Source organism: Brachyhypopomus gauderio, chromosome 13, assembly GCF_052324685.1.
Source record: "Brachyhypopomus gauderio isolate BG-103 chromosome 13, BGAUD_0.2, whole genome shotgun sequence".
NCBI lineage: Eukaryota > Metazoa > Chordata > Actinopteri > Gymnotiformes > Hypopomidae > Brachyhypopomus > Brachyhypopomus gauderio.
In genome coordinates, this window is record NC_135223.1 from 16,638,820 (window position 1) to 16,651,522 (window position 12,703).

General features: G+C 40.4%; 1 protein-coding gene and 1 long non-coding RNA gene across 10 annotated transcripts in view; one reads left to right on the top strand and one right to left on the bottom strand.

Moving 5' to 3' along the window:
- Positions 1–1,206: 1,206 nt before the first annotated feature.
- slc22a17 (solute carrier family 22 member 17) lies at positions 1,207–10,837 on the top strand. The gene is made up of 10 exons (XM_076971306.1): positions 1,207–1,729; positions 2,234–2,885; positions 4,948–5,051; positions 5,313–5,467; positions 5,731–5,896; positions 6,423–6,538; positions 6,818–6,923; positions 7,458–7,681; positions 8,592–8,703; positions 9,153–10,837. Exons 2-10 carry the CDS (start codon positions 2,415–2,417, stop codon positions 9,427–9,429), a joined length of 1,731 nt encoding a protein of 576 aa, XP_076827421.1. The 5' UTR covers positions 1,207–1,729; positions 2,234–2,414; the 3' UTR covers positions 9,430–10,837.
- The window catches only part of LOC143474044 (uncharacterized), a 99,514-nt gene continuing 96,309 nt past the window's right edge, over positions 9,499–12,703 (bottom strand). For all 9 annotated transcript variants that reach the window (XR_013120678.1, XR_013120682.1, XR_013120677.1 and 6 more), the window contains one exon: positions 9,499–9,631. This is a non-coding gene — a long non-coding RNA (uncharacterized LOC143474044). The remainder of the gene's footprint in view (positions 9,632–12,703) is intronic.

Genomic DNA, 12,703 nt, shown 5'->3' on the forward strand with positions numbered 1-12,703 from the left:
TTCTGCTGAAGTGAGACAAAGGCTCAGAGCATGTGGGAGAAGTATGCACTTGGTTTACAAAGCATTTTTACACTTGATTGTGGAGTGAATATGATGGCAATGTAGGCAGAGGAAACAGAACAGAGTGTGATATACATTTTTTGTGTATTTAAGTGGAAGTCAGAGTGAGGGATTTTTGATTTACAAAAAAACTATTGACATTAAACCTACAATTATCCGTGAGTATATATGTTGAAATGACTTCGTGCTTGAATGTTAGTGTGTTGTAACAATACTGTGAGTCTCTATGTAGCAATATGTGGTTCCCAGCCTGAAATATGGCCGCAGGATTAGGAAAGTTAGTGTTTCACCTCAGGTCCATCTTACTCAACACCCAATAACTAATGAGATGCACTTATCAAAATCCCAATTCATTTTTCTTGGTAAATAAAATAAATATTTTAAACAGAATTTACTGGAGTCCACATCTAGACTAGACCCCTCCCACTAAGGCTAACCCTCTCAGAGTAAAGACCAACAAAATGCTAAAATGAAATGTATTTTTTATGTTTAAAAATCACACAGTGGAATAAAACAGTTGTGCAGTATATATTGGCCTACACAGTTTCAGTCATTGAAGGTCACAGTGATTTTCAATTTAGTGCTTTCCCTAATGTGCCTGCCTGATTCAGCTCATTAGCTAAGTATCGAGTACTGAAGTGGATGTGTTAGCAGGAATACACCAAAGTGTGTGGGAATGATTAAAACAAAATGAAATATACTTAATTTTTTCATTAACAGTAATGTAAGCTATGCCTGGTATGAAAACAAAAAACAAAACAAAAAAATTTAATAAACACCTGGCCTGACAATATGCTCTCCATAAAACCAGAAGCCAGTGTGGGTGATTCCTGAACAAGCACACTCAGAAAGCACCAATAACTTTAGCCTTAATTGGGATTGTTACTACTAAAGATCCGTGGTAGCTTTAAGTCATGTGATAAGCTAAATGCCACAAACAATCAATAATGTTATTCACTGTACATATTATTTACTTTTGCAGTTTTTGAAGTCTAAGTGGTGAGAGAATTGAATTTAACTACTGTAGAAATATTAGATCACGCATCATTAAAATCCAAACATTTCAATCTATGATGTATAGCGACATCTAGCGGCCTTCGCTGAAGTTGCAGTTCTCCCAAGGAATATTGTATAACGAATATATCCGATGTTTTACGACATTGGCTGCCTTTTCCGGAGGTTGTTTCGTTGCAGTTTTCCGCCCTCCTTTTGTCCCAGAGAAACCGGTTAGTCCGTGACCGTCCCCTTTAAGACGGATCTGTCGCGAGTTATAATTTCTTGAACGCGTCAAACGACAGCGCGGAATATCAGCGGCAGCAGGAGTATCGCCTCAGCTATTGTGTAGATGGAGACTGTTTCTTCTGGTGGACCACTTCTCTGACATAGTCAACCACTGCGGGCCACACCATTTAATTTTCCAGGGGCGGCATAGTTGTACGAGCATGCTGTCAAAGTATGTTTTCATGAGGAGCAGGGTTGTGGAGGCCAGGTGGTAGGAGACGCAGTGAGGGGGGAGGCAGTGCGCAGTACACCGTGTCGGGTTTAGTCCAGCTCCCCCAAATTCACCACTCAATGTCATTCACGCCGTCGCTTTAACACTTTCGCTTCATATTTTCACCTCATATTCGACGGACACGCTCATTGCCTGATAACCGAGCTCAAAACGGGGGTAAGTCGTTTTTAAATGTGTTTAATTTCGTTCTTAAATAATAATAAAAATCATCTATTTGGGTCGAAGAGCGATGTTTACACCGTTTGGCCGGTGGGTGTTGGTGTCTCGGCTCCGCTGCTTCACCAGTGGGCTGTGCGGGCTCTTCCGTTTCCTCTACATAACGCGTTCCCTAAGATAGCACAAGTGGGCAGAATCCACATTAATTTGGTCTGTGTGGCAGTAGCTAAGCGGAGGCCTGTTGCGTGCAGATTATACGATCTTAATTAAAAGAGGCAAGACTGCCGGTACGTACAGCGCAGGAATAATATTATAGGTTTGTGACCTGCTGGGAGAGGAGGGCGGTTGAGGATTAGTGAACTAACACTAACAGAAGCTGTAGTGAAGACTGTGTAGATGTAATGGTTCTGACAATGTAATTAGACAGTTTGGCAGACGTAATAGCCACGATTCCATGCTGTTTTGTGTTCATTGTATTCACAGATTTTTTCGTTTCTCTTAAAGGTCGGACAGAGGAAGAGAGGGAGGGAGAGATAGATCAAAAGTCTATGTTTCTCTCCCTCTCTCTCTTACCTCCCCCCACTCTTACACCAATATTTAGCCTAGAGGAGGTATCCAAAACGTGGTAAGAATCAGTGGAGTCTGTACCACAAGGCAAACAGCGTTTCCCTGGACTCTTGGAACCATGACGACACCCTCCTCACCTCTTGCCTCCCCTTGTCCCTGCCCTCCGCCCGCTCCATCGATGCCCTCGTCCCCAACCCCGTCATCTCCTGCCCCCTCCTCACTACCACTACCTCCCTCCTTGCCCCCTACGGGTGAGGTGATGGTCCTGGCCCTGGGGAGGAAGAAGCAGAGACTCTTCATTGCCCTCTCCATCTTGCCCAACCTCTTTCTGGCCTTCCTGCTGTCCTCTGACCCCCTGCTGACCCTGGCATCACCTCATCATTGCTCCCTCCCGGGGCTCCCCCCTACGCCCGAGGTGCTCAACGCCTCGCTGCCCTGGGAGAAGGGCACCAAGGAGGGTGAGGACGGAGCCCTCTCTCAGTGCTCTCAGTACATGCTTGTCAATGGCACCCAGTCTGGTGTGGTGGACTGCCAGGATGGGTGGGATTACAATGTCACAGAAGGCCTACGGAGTAACATTGTCACTGAGGTAGGCCTTTTTATTCTTGCATCTGGCACATTTGCTCCACAGTACATTTAACCACACAAACACACGGTTTTATATGTGAAAGGTGCTATATAAACAGGATTATAACTGTAATGACAATGAACAGAAATGTACTGTACAGTGAGCACTAAAGAGGACTTTAGAACAGTGGAACGGGGGTGACAATATTACAGTCTCATGTTTAGGTAAAACCTCAATTTCAATCAGATTTCTTTTCATATCTGCAGTATCTTGCCTCTAAAGTTGTGTCCTTTACTTGATGGAAGAATTTTCATGTTACTGGTTTGCATTTGCTCTGAGGTAGCGGGCGCTGTGCATAGTCGACACCTCGAGCGCCTAAAACACATAAAACACAGTCAGCTGATCTTATATTCTCCCTCAGTGCCTGTCTACACTTTTCAATGAATTTTACAGGTTTTGAAAGAAAATCAGGTAATATTCAGCTAGTATACCAAAGCAGGCGTTCCCTCTGCAGCACTGGTATACTGTATGGCTGAACTGTTTCACCCTCTATGGGGTTTGGGAGTGCACTCCTTACAGCTTTTCCATATTCATTACTTGTGAAAACGAGCCCTTCAGGTAACCAAATAAAGGGCGCATGTCTTCTTTTAGGGTTCTCCGTTTAGCAAAATACCGCTCTGTCAGTAACTGACTTGAGTCCTCATCTTTGTGCTCTAGTCTCAGGCCCGCTCAGAGCACAAGTGCTTGGGTCAGTGTTGGTTTGGACATCCAGGCCACAGCGCACACACCTCTGCTCTGTGCACGAACTGCACATGACTGGGCCAACTGAGACTATTAAAGCAAAGAACACAAACAGCTCATTTGAGCTGTGCAGCAGGTCTAATATAAGTGTGCATAGGTGTGCATATATGTGCACAATGGAAAGACCAACGATTAAACTCACTGCTTTGAACAGTTTTGTACTCTCTTTGCGACCTATGTTGACAGTGATGTGAAAAATCAAGTTGTAATACTACAGTAATTAATGTAGAATATATAATAGTATACACAGAGAATGGTATATTAATTACAACACAGAGAATAACTCTCTTAGATCTCAAGACCTCTAGAGGGTTACTAAAAGACTGCAGCTGCACTGTAAATATCCTTTATTTCTACTGCATTGCTCCCACTGCCTACTTAGCAAGTTTAAGCACAAAGTGATTACCTCAGCTGAGTATGGGTTGGAACTTGAAGATCATTTGTTTTACCCATCACTTAGCAACCATTGGTAGTATTAAGGCAGTTAAATAGGCTTAAGAGGCTTGAAGCAATTGCTTTGAAGTGGAGCTGCATTGATGGAGACTGTGCTGAATGTTGAACTCGTTGGACCATTTTAGGTTCATTATTTAATTACCCCTTTGATATCAGTTTATAGTGTTGGGCCTGACACCATCGTAATGCAGATGTTATGTTTGTGCATTATGAAATGGATGAAACATTTTTACAGAGTGCAGTGTACTATTGTTGTGTTATTTTAGGAAGTGGAATGGGGGGGGAAACCTGTTTGAGTGCCTGCCTTGATCTTTCTACGTGCCTTGCATTTTTACCATTTGAACTACAAATGTATGTGTAGTTCATGTGGTTGAATGGGCTGGGTAAAGGATTACAATGCTGGGGGCCTTGGGATGAATAAATGCAATGATATCTGATAGTGCTGTCAAATGTCATAAACACAGCTCAATGTTGGCAGCAGCTTCCTGACTTAGAGTTCTGAGATTCTGTGTGCCATTGTAATTCTGCTCTGTACAGTGTCTTGTGTATCACTGTAATACTACCCCTAACAGTGGCTTGAGTCTGTAATGAATCACTGAAATTATTCTAAAGACTAGTAATATGGCTCTTCTACTGAATGGAGTTACATCGAAATAAATATTTACAATCTTTTTTTTTAATATACAGTATGTATTTCTGTGTAGGGTTTTAAAATTAAACTAATGTCTAAAATGCACTGCAATAGCTGCTTAAAGTAGCACAGAATTACTGTGCCCTCTGATGTAGCCCATTACCTCACTTCCTGTCTAATTGACTTCTGTCTTGGCAGTGGGATCTGGTATGCACTCAGTACTGGCTGGTCCCTGTGGAGGAAGTGTGCTTCATACTGGGCGTCCTCACAGGCTGTCTGGGTATTGGATATGCTGCTGACCGGTGAGACATAGATCTAGAATGGAGACAAGCAGTGATTCAGATTTTGTGCTTTAAGCGCACTGTAAAAAATAGAAATATTTCATTACCATGTATATATAGGCCTCTAGGCAGTAATAAAATTTCCCTGTGTATAATATGTGGAATACTAACTTATAATGAATGATATGTGTGTTCTCTAAATCATAAAGTAACACTATATTTCCAGAAGGTTAGGTAAATGCCATGGTATAGCATGTCGTCAATGTTTGGTCCTCTCCACAGCCTGGGCAGACTGAAGACCCTGCTTACCTCTCTCACACTGTCGGTGGTCTTTGGCACACTGGTATGTGTCTCCCCCTCACCCCCCATCTTCATCGCCATGCGATTCTGTCTGGCTGCAGCCAGTGCTGGTGTCTACCTCACCTTGTATGTCACACGTAAGTAGAATGCGTTTGGATAAACACTGTTTTGCATGGCATGTTATCAGATCACTGAAACCAGAATGTTGTGCCTGACCTACTGGCATACTGCAAAAAGACAATGACAAGTTGCCCTCCTGTTGATGGCCATTAATAAGGGAAGAAAGATGCAATGACTGAAAATATGACTGTTTTATAGACATTATCTTATCAGTGTAAGTGTACATGTTGGTCATTATAAGGATATGTGTACCATGTGCTGTCTCTCTCGCTACTGAAAGGTTTGGAACTGTGCGACCCTTCACTGCGTCTCGTAGTCACCATGATCGCAGGACTGACGACGGTTGCTGGGGAGCTCTTATTGCTAGGCGTAGCTCTCGGTTGCCAGTCGTGGAGAGGACTGTTAGGGACCGGAGCTGCCCCACTGTCTCTGTTCCTCTGCTATGGGTGAGGGCATGTCACACCTGTACACGTTTACAGTGTCACACCTATGCACATTTACAGTGATGTTTGAGCTGATTTTTGCTGTGGCTGTGATTTTAGATGGCAGAATGCTGACTGTTTGGCGTATTGTCACAGGAGCTATATGGATATGTAGTTAATGCAGTATTGTTGCAGCAGATACAAATTGACTGTATCTTCAGAGTCATTAAAACATATTGATCCAAAATTCCCAAAGAAGCGTGATGTTAGTTTGAGCCAGTGTCCATTAGCACCTGTCTGTAAATGTGTGAAATGAAATGAAATGAGCCATATTTGTCAATTGTGATTTTCACCTCAATCGAAATTTGTCCTCCGCATTTACCCATCTGTGCAATTAGAACACACACACCCACATACACACACTAGTGTTGTCTGTGCATTACCTTGACATCTACAGCCTGCAGCCGTCTCTGCCAGCACTGTTGTGTACACATCTCACTTGTTGAGTCAGTTGTGCTGTTGCACTTACTAAAAGTGTCTTTGTCCTCAGTATTCCAGGAGTGTTTCCAGAGTCTCCACGCTGGCTCTTGCTCTCAGACAGAACAAGCGACATGAATTCCTTCAGCGAACGCAGTGACCGACAAAGAGATGATGATAGTTTCACAGGTTCGTTCACAAATGGTTTCCTCCTCGTCACCCGATGTAAAGTTTACAACTTTAAAAAACGGAGGTCAATTGAAAGTTCCGATTTACAATTTGTCATTATCATGTTTGTTTTAGGGCCCTGGTAGTCTCCGAAAAAAAAACTTCATGTGACAGTTTATTAATTTGTTGTGATATTAATGAAGGTAGCATAGGTGAACACAGCATAGCTCATGTAAAAAAAAAAAAAAACAGGAACTCTTCTAACAAAGTGATGCACCAATTTTGACACTGTCCCCGCAGAGCTGGAGTCAGAGTCAACATCCTCTGGGCGACCCCATCTGTCCTTCCCAGAACTACTTCACAGCAGAAACATCTGGAAAAACATGTGTGTCCTGGGGTTCACCTCGTAAGTGGGCCTTTCAACGAACATTTTAAAACTAAACCTGAATTAAAAACCTTATCAGTGATTTAATGGTTTTACAGTGACCAATACATCACATCCTCAATTCCTTTCAGAAATACTGAAGATAAATTTCACATCATATTGTAACATACTAAAAGCTAAATGTACAATAATCTCAAAGTTTTATTGAATTACCTAAACCAACATAAATCACAGCGGAATAATTATTTATGTTAATAAAATTAACATACAATTATTTCACATTTTGTGAATTTTTAAGATTACCAAATTATTTCTAATACTGAAAGTTTTTTAAGATATGACAACTGAAATTGGTACAGGCAAATACAAATTTTAGTCATACTAAGAAATGCAAATGGTCCACACACTGTTAATACAATTATACATAAATTCACCCCTGTGTTAACTTTAAATTGAAATCCTTTTGAAGTTACTAACAGTGGAGACCTTTTATTTTTTAACTGAAATGGAACCCAGTGGTCACCTTCTCCCTCCTGCTCTCCCTCACTCTTTCAGGTTCATCTCTCATGGCATTAGTCACTGCTACAGTTCTTTCAGGGGTGATGTCAGAGGCACTGCTCCCAGCTTCTACTGGACCTACCTGCTGTCTGTTTGTGCAGGAGGAGGTGCATGGCTGTTGCTCTGGGCAACAGTTGATAGGTGTGGCCGCCGTGGGATCCTCCTGCTGACCATGACCATGACAGGACTTGCATCTCTCATCTTACTCGGGCTAATGGAGTGTAAGTCCAGATATCTATTTTGAAATCAGTGATAGGTGTTTTGAAAATAAACACTTATATGCCATTTTATGTGATCTGAGAAGCCTTTGTTGGTACTCCTGTGGTAAGGGCACAATGTCTCCATCTTGTGGCAGAATAGAACAATGGGCTTAAAAATAATCTAGGACGCTGGTAGTGTATGCAAGAAAAAAAGAGACTGCAGGTACGGTTCTAGTTAGTGCTGATTTCATCTGTTGGTAGCAAGACTTTGCTGCAAAAAGGTACTTGGAACACATGAAACAACCTGGGTGCCAAACTTTAGGGTAACGAAGGAATGTAAAATCAGTTTAACCACATTAACAGAGTTAAACGCATTAACAATGTTTTTTGTGGAGTTTTAACCTGAAATTAATTATATGTGATTAACACTTTTACATTTATAAATATATACATTCTTATATATACATTTATATAAAAATTCTAACAAATGAAACATCGACTTTGTACCTGTGGTCCACTCACTGGCTAGTTTTTAGGTCTTATTGGTGCATTTTCTTTGTAATATTTATAATATGTTTAGGCTGTTGCCGTGGGTGTGTGTATACATTTTGCCAGTCACTCCCTTCCCCATTCTTCAGTGGTCATTTTCTGACCACAGACTGCTGACCAGACATGGGTGGAGGACTATTCCAAACACAACATTAACACTGACATAGTAGCCTGGTTGTGGGCGTTGAGCTGGGAATCTAAAACTAAGTTTAATTTTTCACAAAGGAATGGATGATTAACTTCTAAACTCTAAACTTCTTCACTCTCCCACATTACATGCTTATTCCTGAGGCCTATGCACTGTGCATAAGTACAGTATATTTCCATTCGTCATCACCATCGCCCCTTTTAGAGACTGTGTTTGGTGTGTGTACCTCTGCAGATCTGAGCGAGGCAGCGATTACCGTGTTCTCAGTGATGGGCCTGTTCTCCTCACAGGCTGCAGCCTCTCTCTGCGTCCTCTTCACAGCTGAAATCATGCCCACCATCATCAGGTAAAACTCCAGAGACTGCAATTCCCTTTTATTAATTTTTTTCATACCTTACATCTGCCAAATATTAATTTAACCTTTATTCACACTTAATTGTGAAATAACAGTATGTTTATATGATTATACTAGGAAAAAACCAGGAAGCAAACTGTAATTTAGACATATAATTTATTTTTCTGCAAAACCATCAACAAGACAGAGAAAAATTTGATAAAAGTTGCCGCTTCCAGGTGCAAAATCTTTTAAATATTGTCAATATATGAATCATGAATGCAGTGATAAATAAATACATAATAAAAATGACAACAATAAAAATGTGATGCCCTTGTAGTTTTGCATGTGTTTAATGTCAGTGTTAAAGACCTACTTATTGCTGGGAACTTGTTGAGAGCTTAATATTCTTTATAATCAAAACGCTTTACATATGGTTCCCTGTACTGTTGTCCTTACAGGGGGAGTGGGGTGGGCGCTGTTTTGGCTTTGGGCTGTGTGGGTCGCCTTAGCTCTCCTCTGATGGACCTGCGCAATCATTATGGCTACTTCCTGCACCATGTGGTCTATTCTTCTCTGGCGCTGTTGGCTGTCCTCTCCATTCTTCTGCTCCCTGAAAGCAAGAGAAAGCCCCTCCCGCAGACACTGGCTGATGGCGAGCAGTACCGGCGCCCCCCGCTGGGTCGGAGGAGAAGGGACAACGTTCCATTACTTGCCACACCTAATCCAGACACCTAGCTGAATCTATACACACATGCACTTGCTCAACTTAGGCATTCTCCCCAGTCACCATGTCCATGCGGGAGAAGGAGACCGAGGACACATGGGACTACACTGTCAAGCCCTTGTAACCTTCCATTGTGTAATCTTAACACGTGTAGATGGAGCCACGGCACGACAAGTCCATCCAGGCTCCTGCAAAGGTGTGAATGGGGAGAAGCTGAAAAGCAAAGAGAGATTTGTGCTCAGTTACACACAAGGTCAGAGTTCTTGTCACTCTCATATACCTTAAAGTTGGGAGCAACACTTCACATAGACACCATCATGGACTACAGCCAAATCTGTGTGATCCATGCACCATCCAGTGACATACCCAACATAGCATCAGATAGATACAGTGGAACATCACAGAGGCAAGGGCTCTATACACATAACACGGTCATTTTGTAAATATCCTTATTATACTCTGATCTGAAAGAGGTTTAAATTCTCTTAGAAAAAGATAAGTGAAGGTCAGAAGAAAATAAGAAGCCTTCTCCCACTTCTGTACTGTACAACATGATGCTGCTGGCACAATGGAAAAGCAAACACGAAGCAACTATTTCTTATTTCAAGCTCTTCTGTTATTTATCAATGGGTAGTTTATAATGCCATTATGGTTCTGATAATTCTGATTTATGTATGCAGGCCTATGGCCTGTGGACAGAACGTGAAGTATTTATGTTACACGGAAATTTCTAGTGCTCTTTTACTCTTTTAGACTTACTTGTGAGTTAGAAGAAGCAGGCCAGAATCTAAATAACCCTCACTCTACCAAACCACCCAGGTTTTCGGTCAAGCCCAAAGCGTTTGTGGGTTTGGAAATGGGGAGTGCTTGCTAATGATGTTGCCATTGTCAGTGTGTTTGGCATTTGGCCTTTTAGTCTGTTCTCCAGAGACATGCTCTGAGCACAAGAGTGGAAAGGGTTCAAAGAAACTGAAAAAGTTATGTAGCCTTTTCTTGTAACCATCTCTGTCGGTTTCTTTAAAATACTGCACCTAATAAATCTTTATTGGTAGTAATAATATTAATGATTATTATACCTGACAATAAATCACTTGACAGTAGTAATAAAACATAATAACTGATTGCTTGATATTATTTACCAAGTAATAGCAGTACTGTAATTACGTTAATAACTCTAACCAAATTTAATTGAAAATAAAAATGATGAAAATTAATATTCGTTGTTTTTGTATGAACCTGTCAAAAAGTAGCTATACTAAAACTGTTTGTGGGGAAAGTACAATAATATGCATTACTTTTGTATTTTTGGTAGAACCATGTAATCTAAAGGCTGTTCTGCTAAACTAAAGCTATTTTGTCATTTTACAAACAGTGTTGAGGGCAGTACATTTTACAGAGTAATAAATATAAAACAAGCTGTAGGTGAGTGGTCATTATTTGCTTGGTTATCCAGATATCAAATGTTATAGTACTGACCTGTATCCACTGAATAAATCTTTGTGTGTTTGCCTTTCCTACCTGAAATATTTCAGGCAGGAAAGCAACAGAGACAGAGTTGAGTTTTCCAAACCACTGAGCTAAAGCTGAGATGCCAGCAGGGTGGTGTTAAAGTCATTGCCTTAGAATGCCTAACAGCTGACATAGCTGGCAGGCCTCAATATGCTATGTGACAAAGCTATTTGGATAAAGACAGTTTGGATAAGATTGGATGAAATATATAACCCCTATGGCATATATGGCGTGGACCCTGGACATTAGAATATTCTATAATGGGGCATTTGTGATTTATTTAAACCATAGAGGATCAAATTCTCACTCTGATTTCTCTTCAGTCTGGTGCTAAGTAATTGTTATAATTATTATTCATAGTAGCTGTACAAGAAAAGGCATCTGAAAAATCATACAAGTACTTTATGTATAGTTTGCTATAAATAATTTTACCTTCTTTCCTTATAAGCAAAGACAGCATATAAATGTTTTTTAGACAAGGACATTGCACATTGATTCATCACATTACAATTCCAGGCAGCTCTTTCTGTATGTGGTGTGGGTGTTAGTTTGCCATGGAGGCTGTTTGTCCTCTACTGAGCACCATGGAGCCCTTTCAAATCTTTCTTATACTGCAAGTTTAGCCATTAAGTAAATAATGGTTAAGTAAATCTGATAAACAACTATTCATCTATTGAATAAGGACAGTTTGACTTGCAAAATGTGTGTTCTATCAAAGTACTTCATGTCAGATCAAGATTGCATATAGTTGGGAACATTTATTTATGTTACATAAAACTCTTTGTGGTCAAATGTTATTGACTGTTGCTAGGTGTTTCATAGCCTTCAGGGATGTGGCAATAAGATTATAAACAGTTCCTAGTTTCAGGAGTCATGAACTGGAGAAGGTGGTGTGAATCATATGCATCACAGACACCTATTATCTTATAGACCACTATTTTATTGTTTTTAAGACCACTATTCACTATTAACACTTTTTCTTCACCACTCAACACTACAAGACTATCAGACATTTCATTCTAATGAAAAACATGGTGGGATCAGATTCATCCAGTAATGAAGACATGATGGTATTCAATGTTATTTGCTATTTTATTTATTAATAAAAAGGTTTACAAAACATGCAAACAGTATAGCTGTCATTCACCTGTGATTCTTGGCCCATAGTTGTCATTACCTACACATAAATTTAATGACAAGTTTCATTACAGTTTACTTTTTTCATCACTATAGTGATAAAATATTGATCTAGGTAAGAGAAATGGAAAGCAAATACCACATACCACTTGCAAAATGTGTGTTCTATCAAAGTTATTATCAGCACTACTATTGCAGTACAACGCCACAGTAACAAACAGTCATAAATTGCAGATCCCTGAGCACTAGATTTATTTCACTTATAAAACACAAAACAGTCCATAACTTTTGCCTTCTTGTACATTTGCTTTGCCTGAATCTGTCCACACTTACTTACATGGCCACTCTCCTGTTCACAGAATAAACCTGTGCTTCTCAATCACATGCCATCACTGACCAGGAATTTCACAGAGTTATCTTTATACTCAAGGACAAAGGAGAGGCCATTACAAAGTGCCATAGGAAAAAAAAATCAACAGCTGCTCACTGAACTTGATTGTGTTTGCTAAGTGAATCAAACTATAATACATGCAATACAACTATGATACATACAATAAAACTATGATAAATACATATTATGTATACATACATATTATGCATATACGTGAGAAGCATAAATGGCTTTAGCTGCCAAACTTG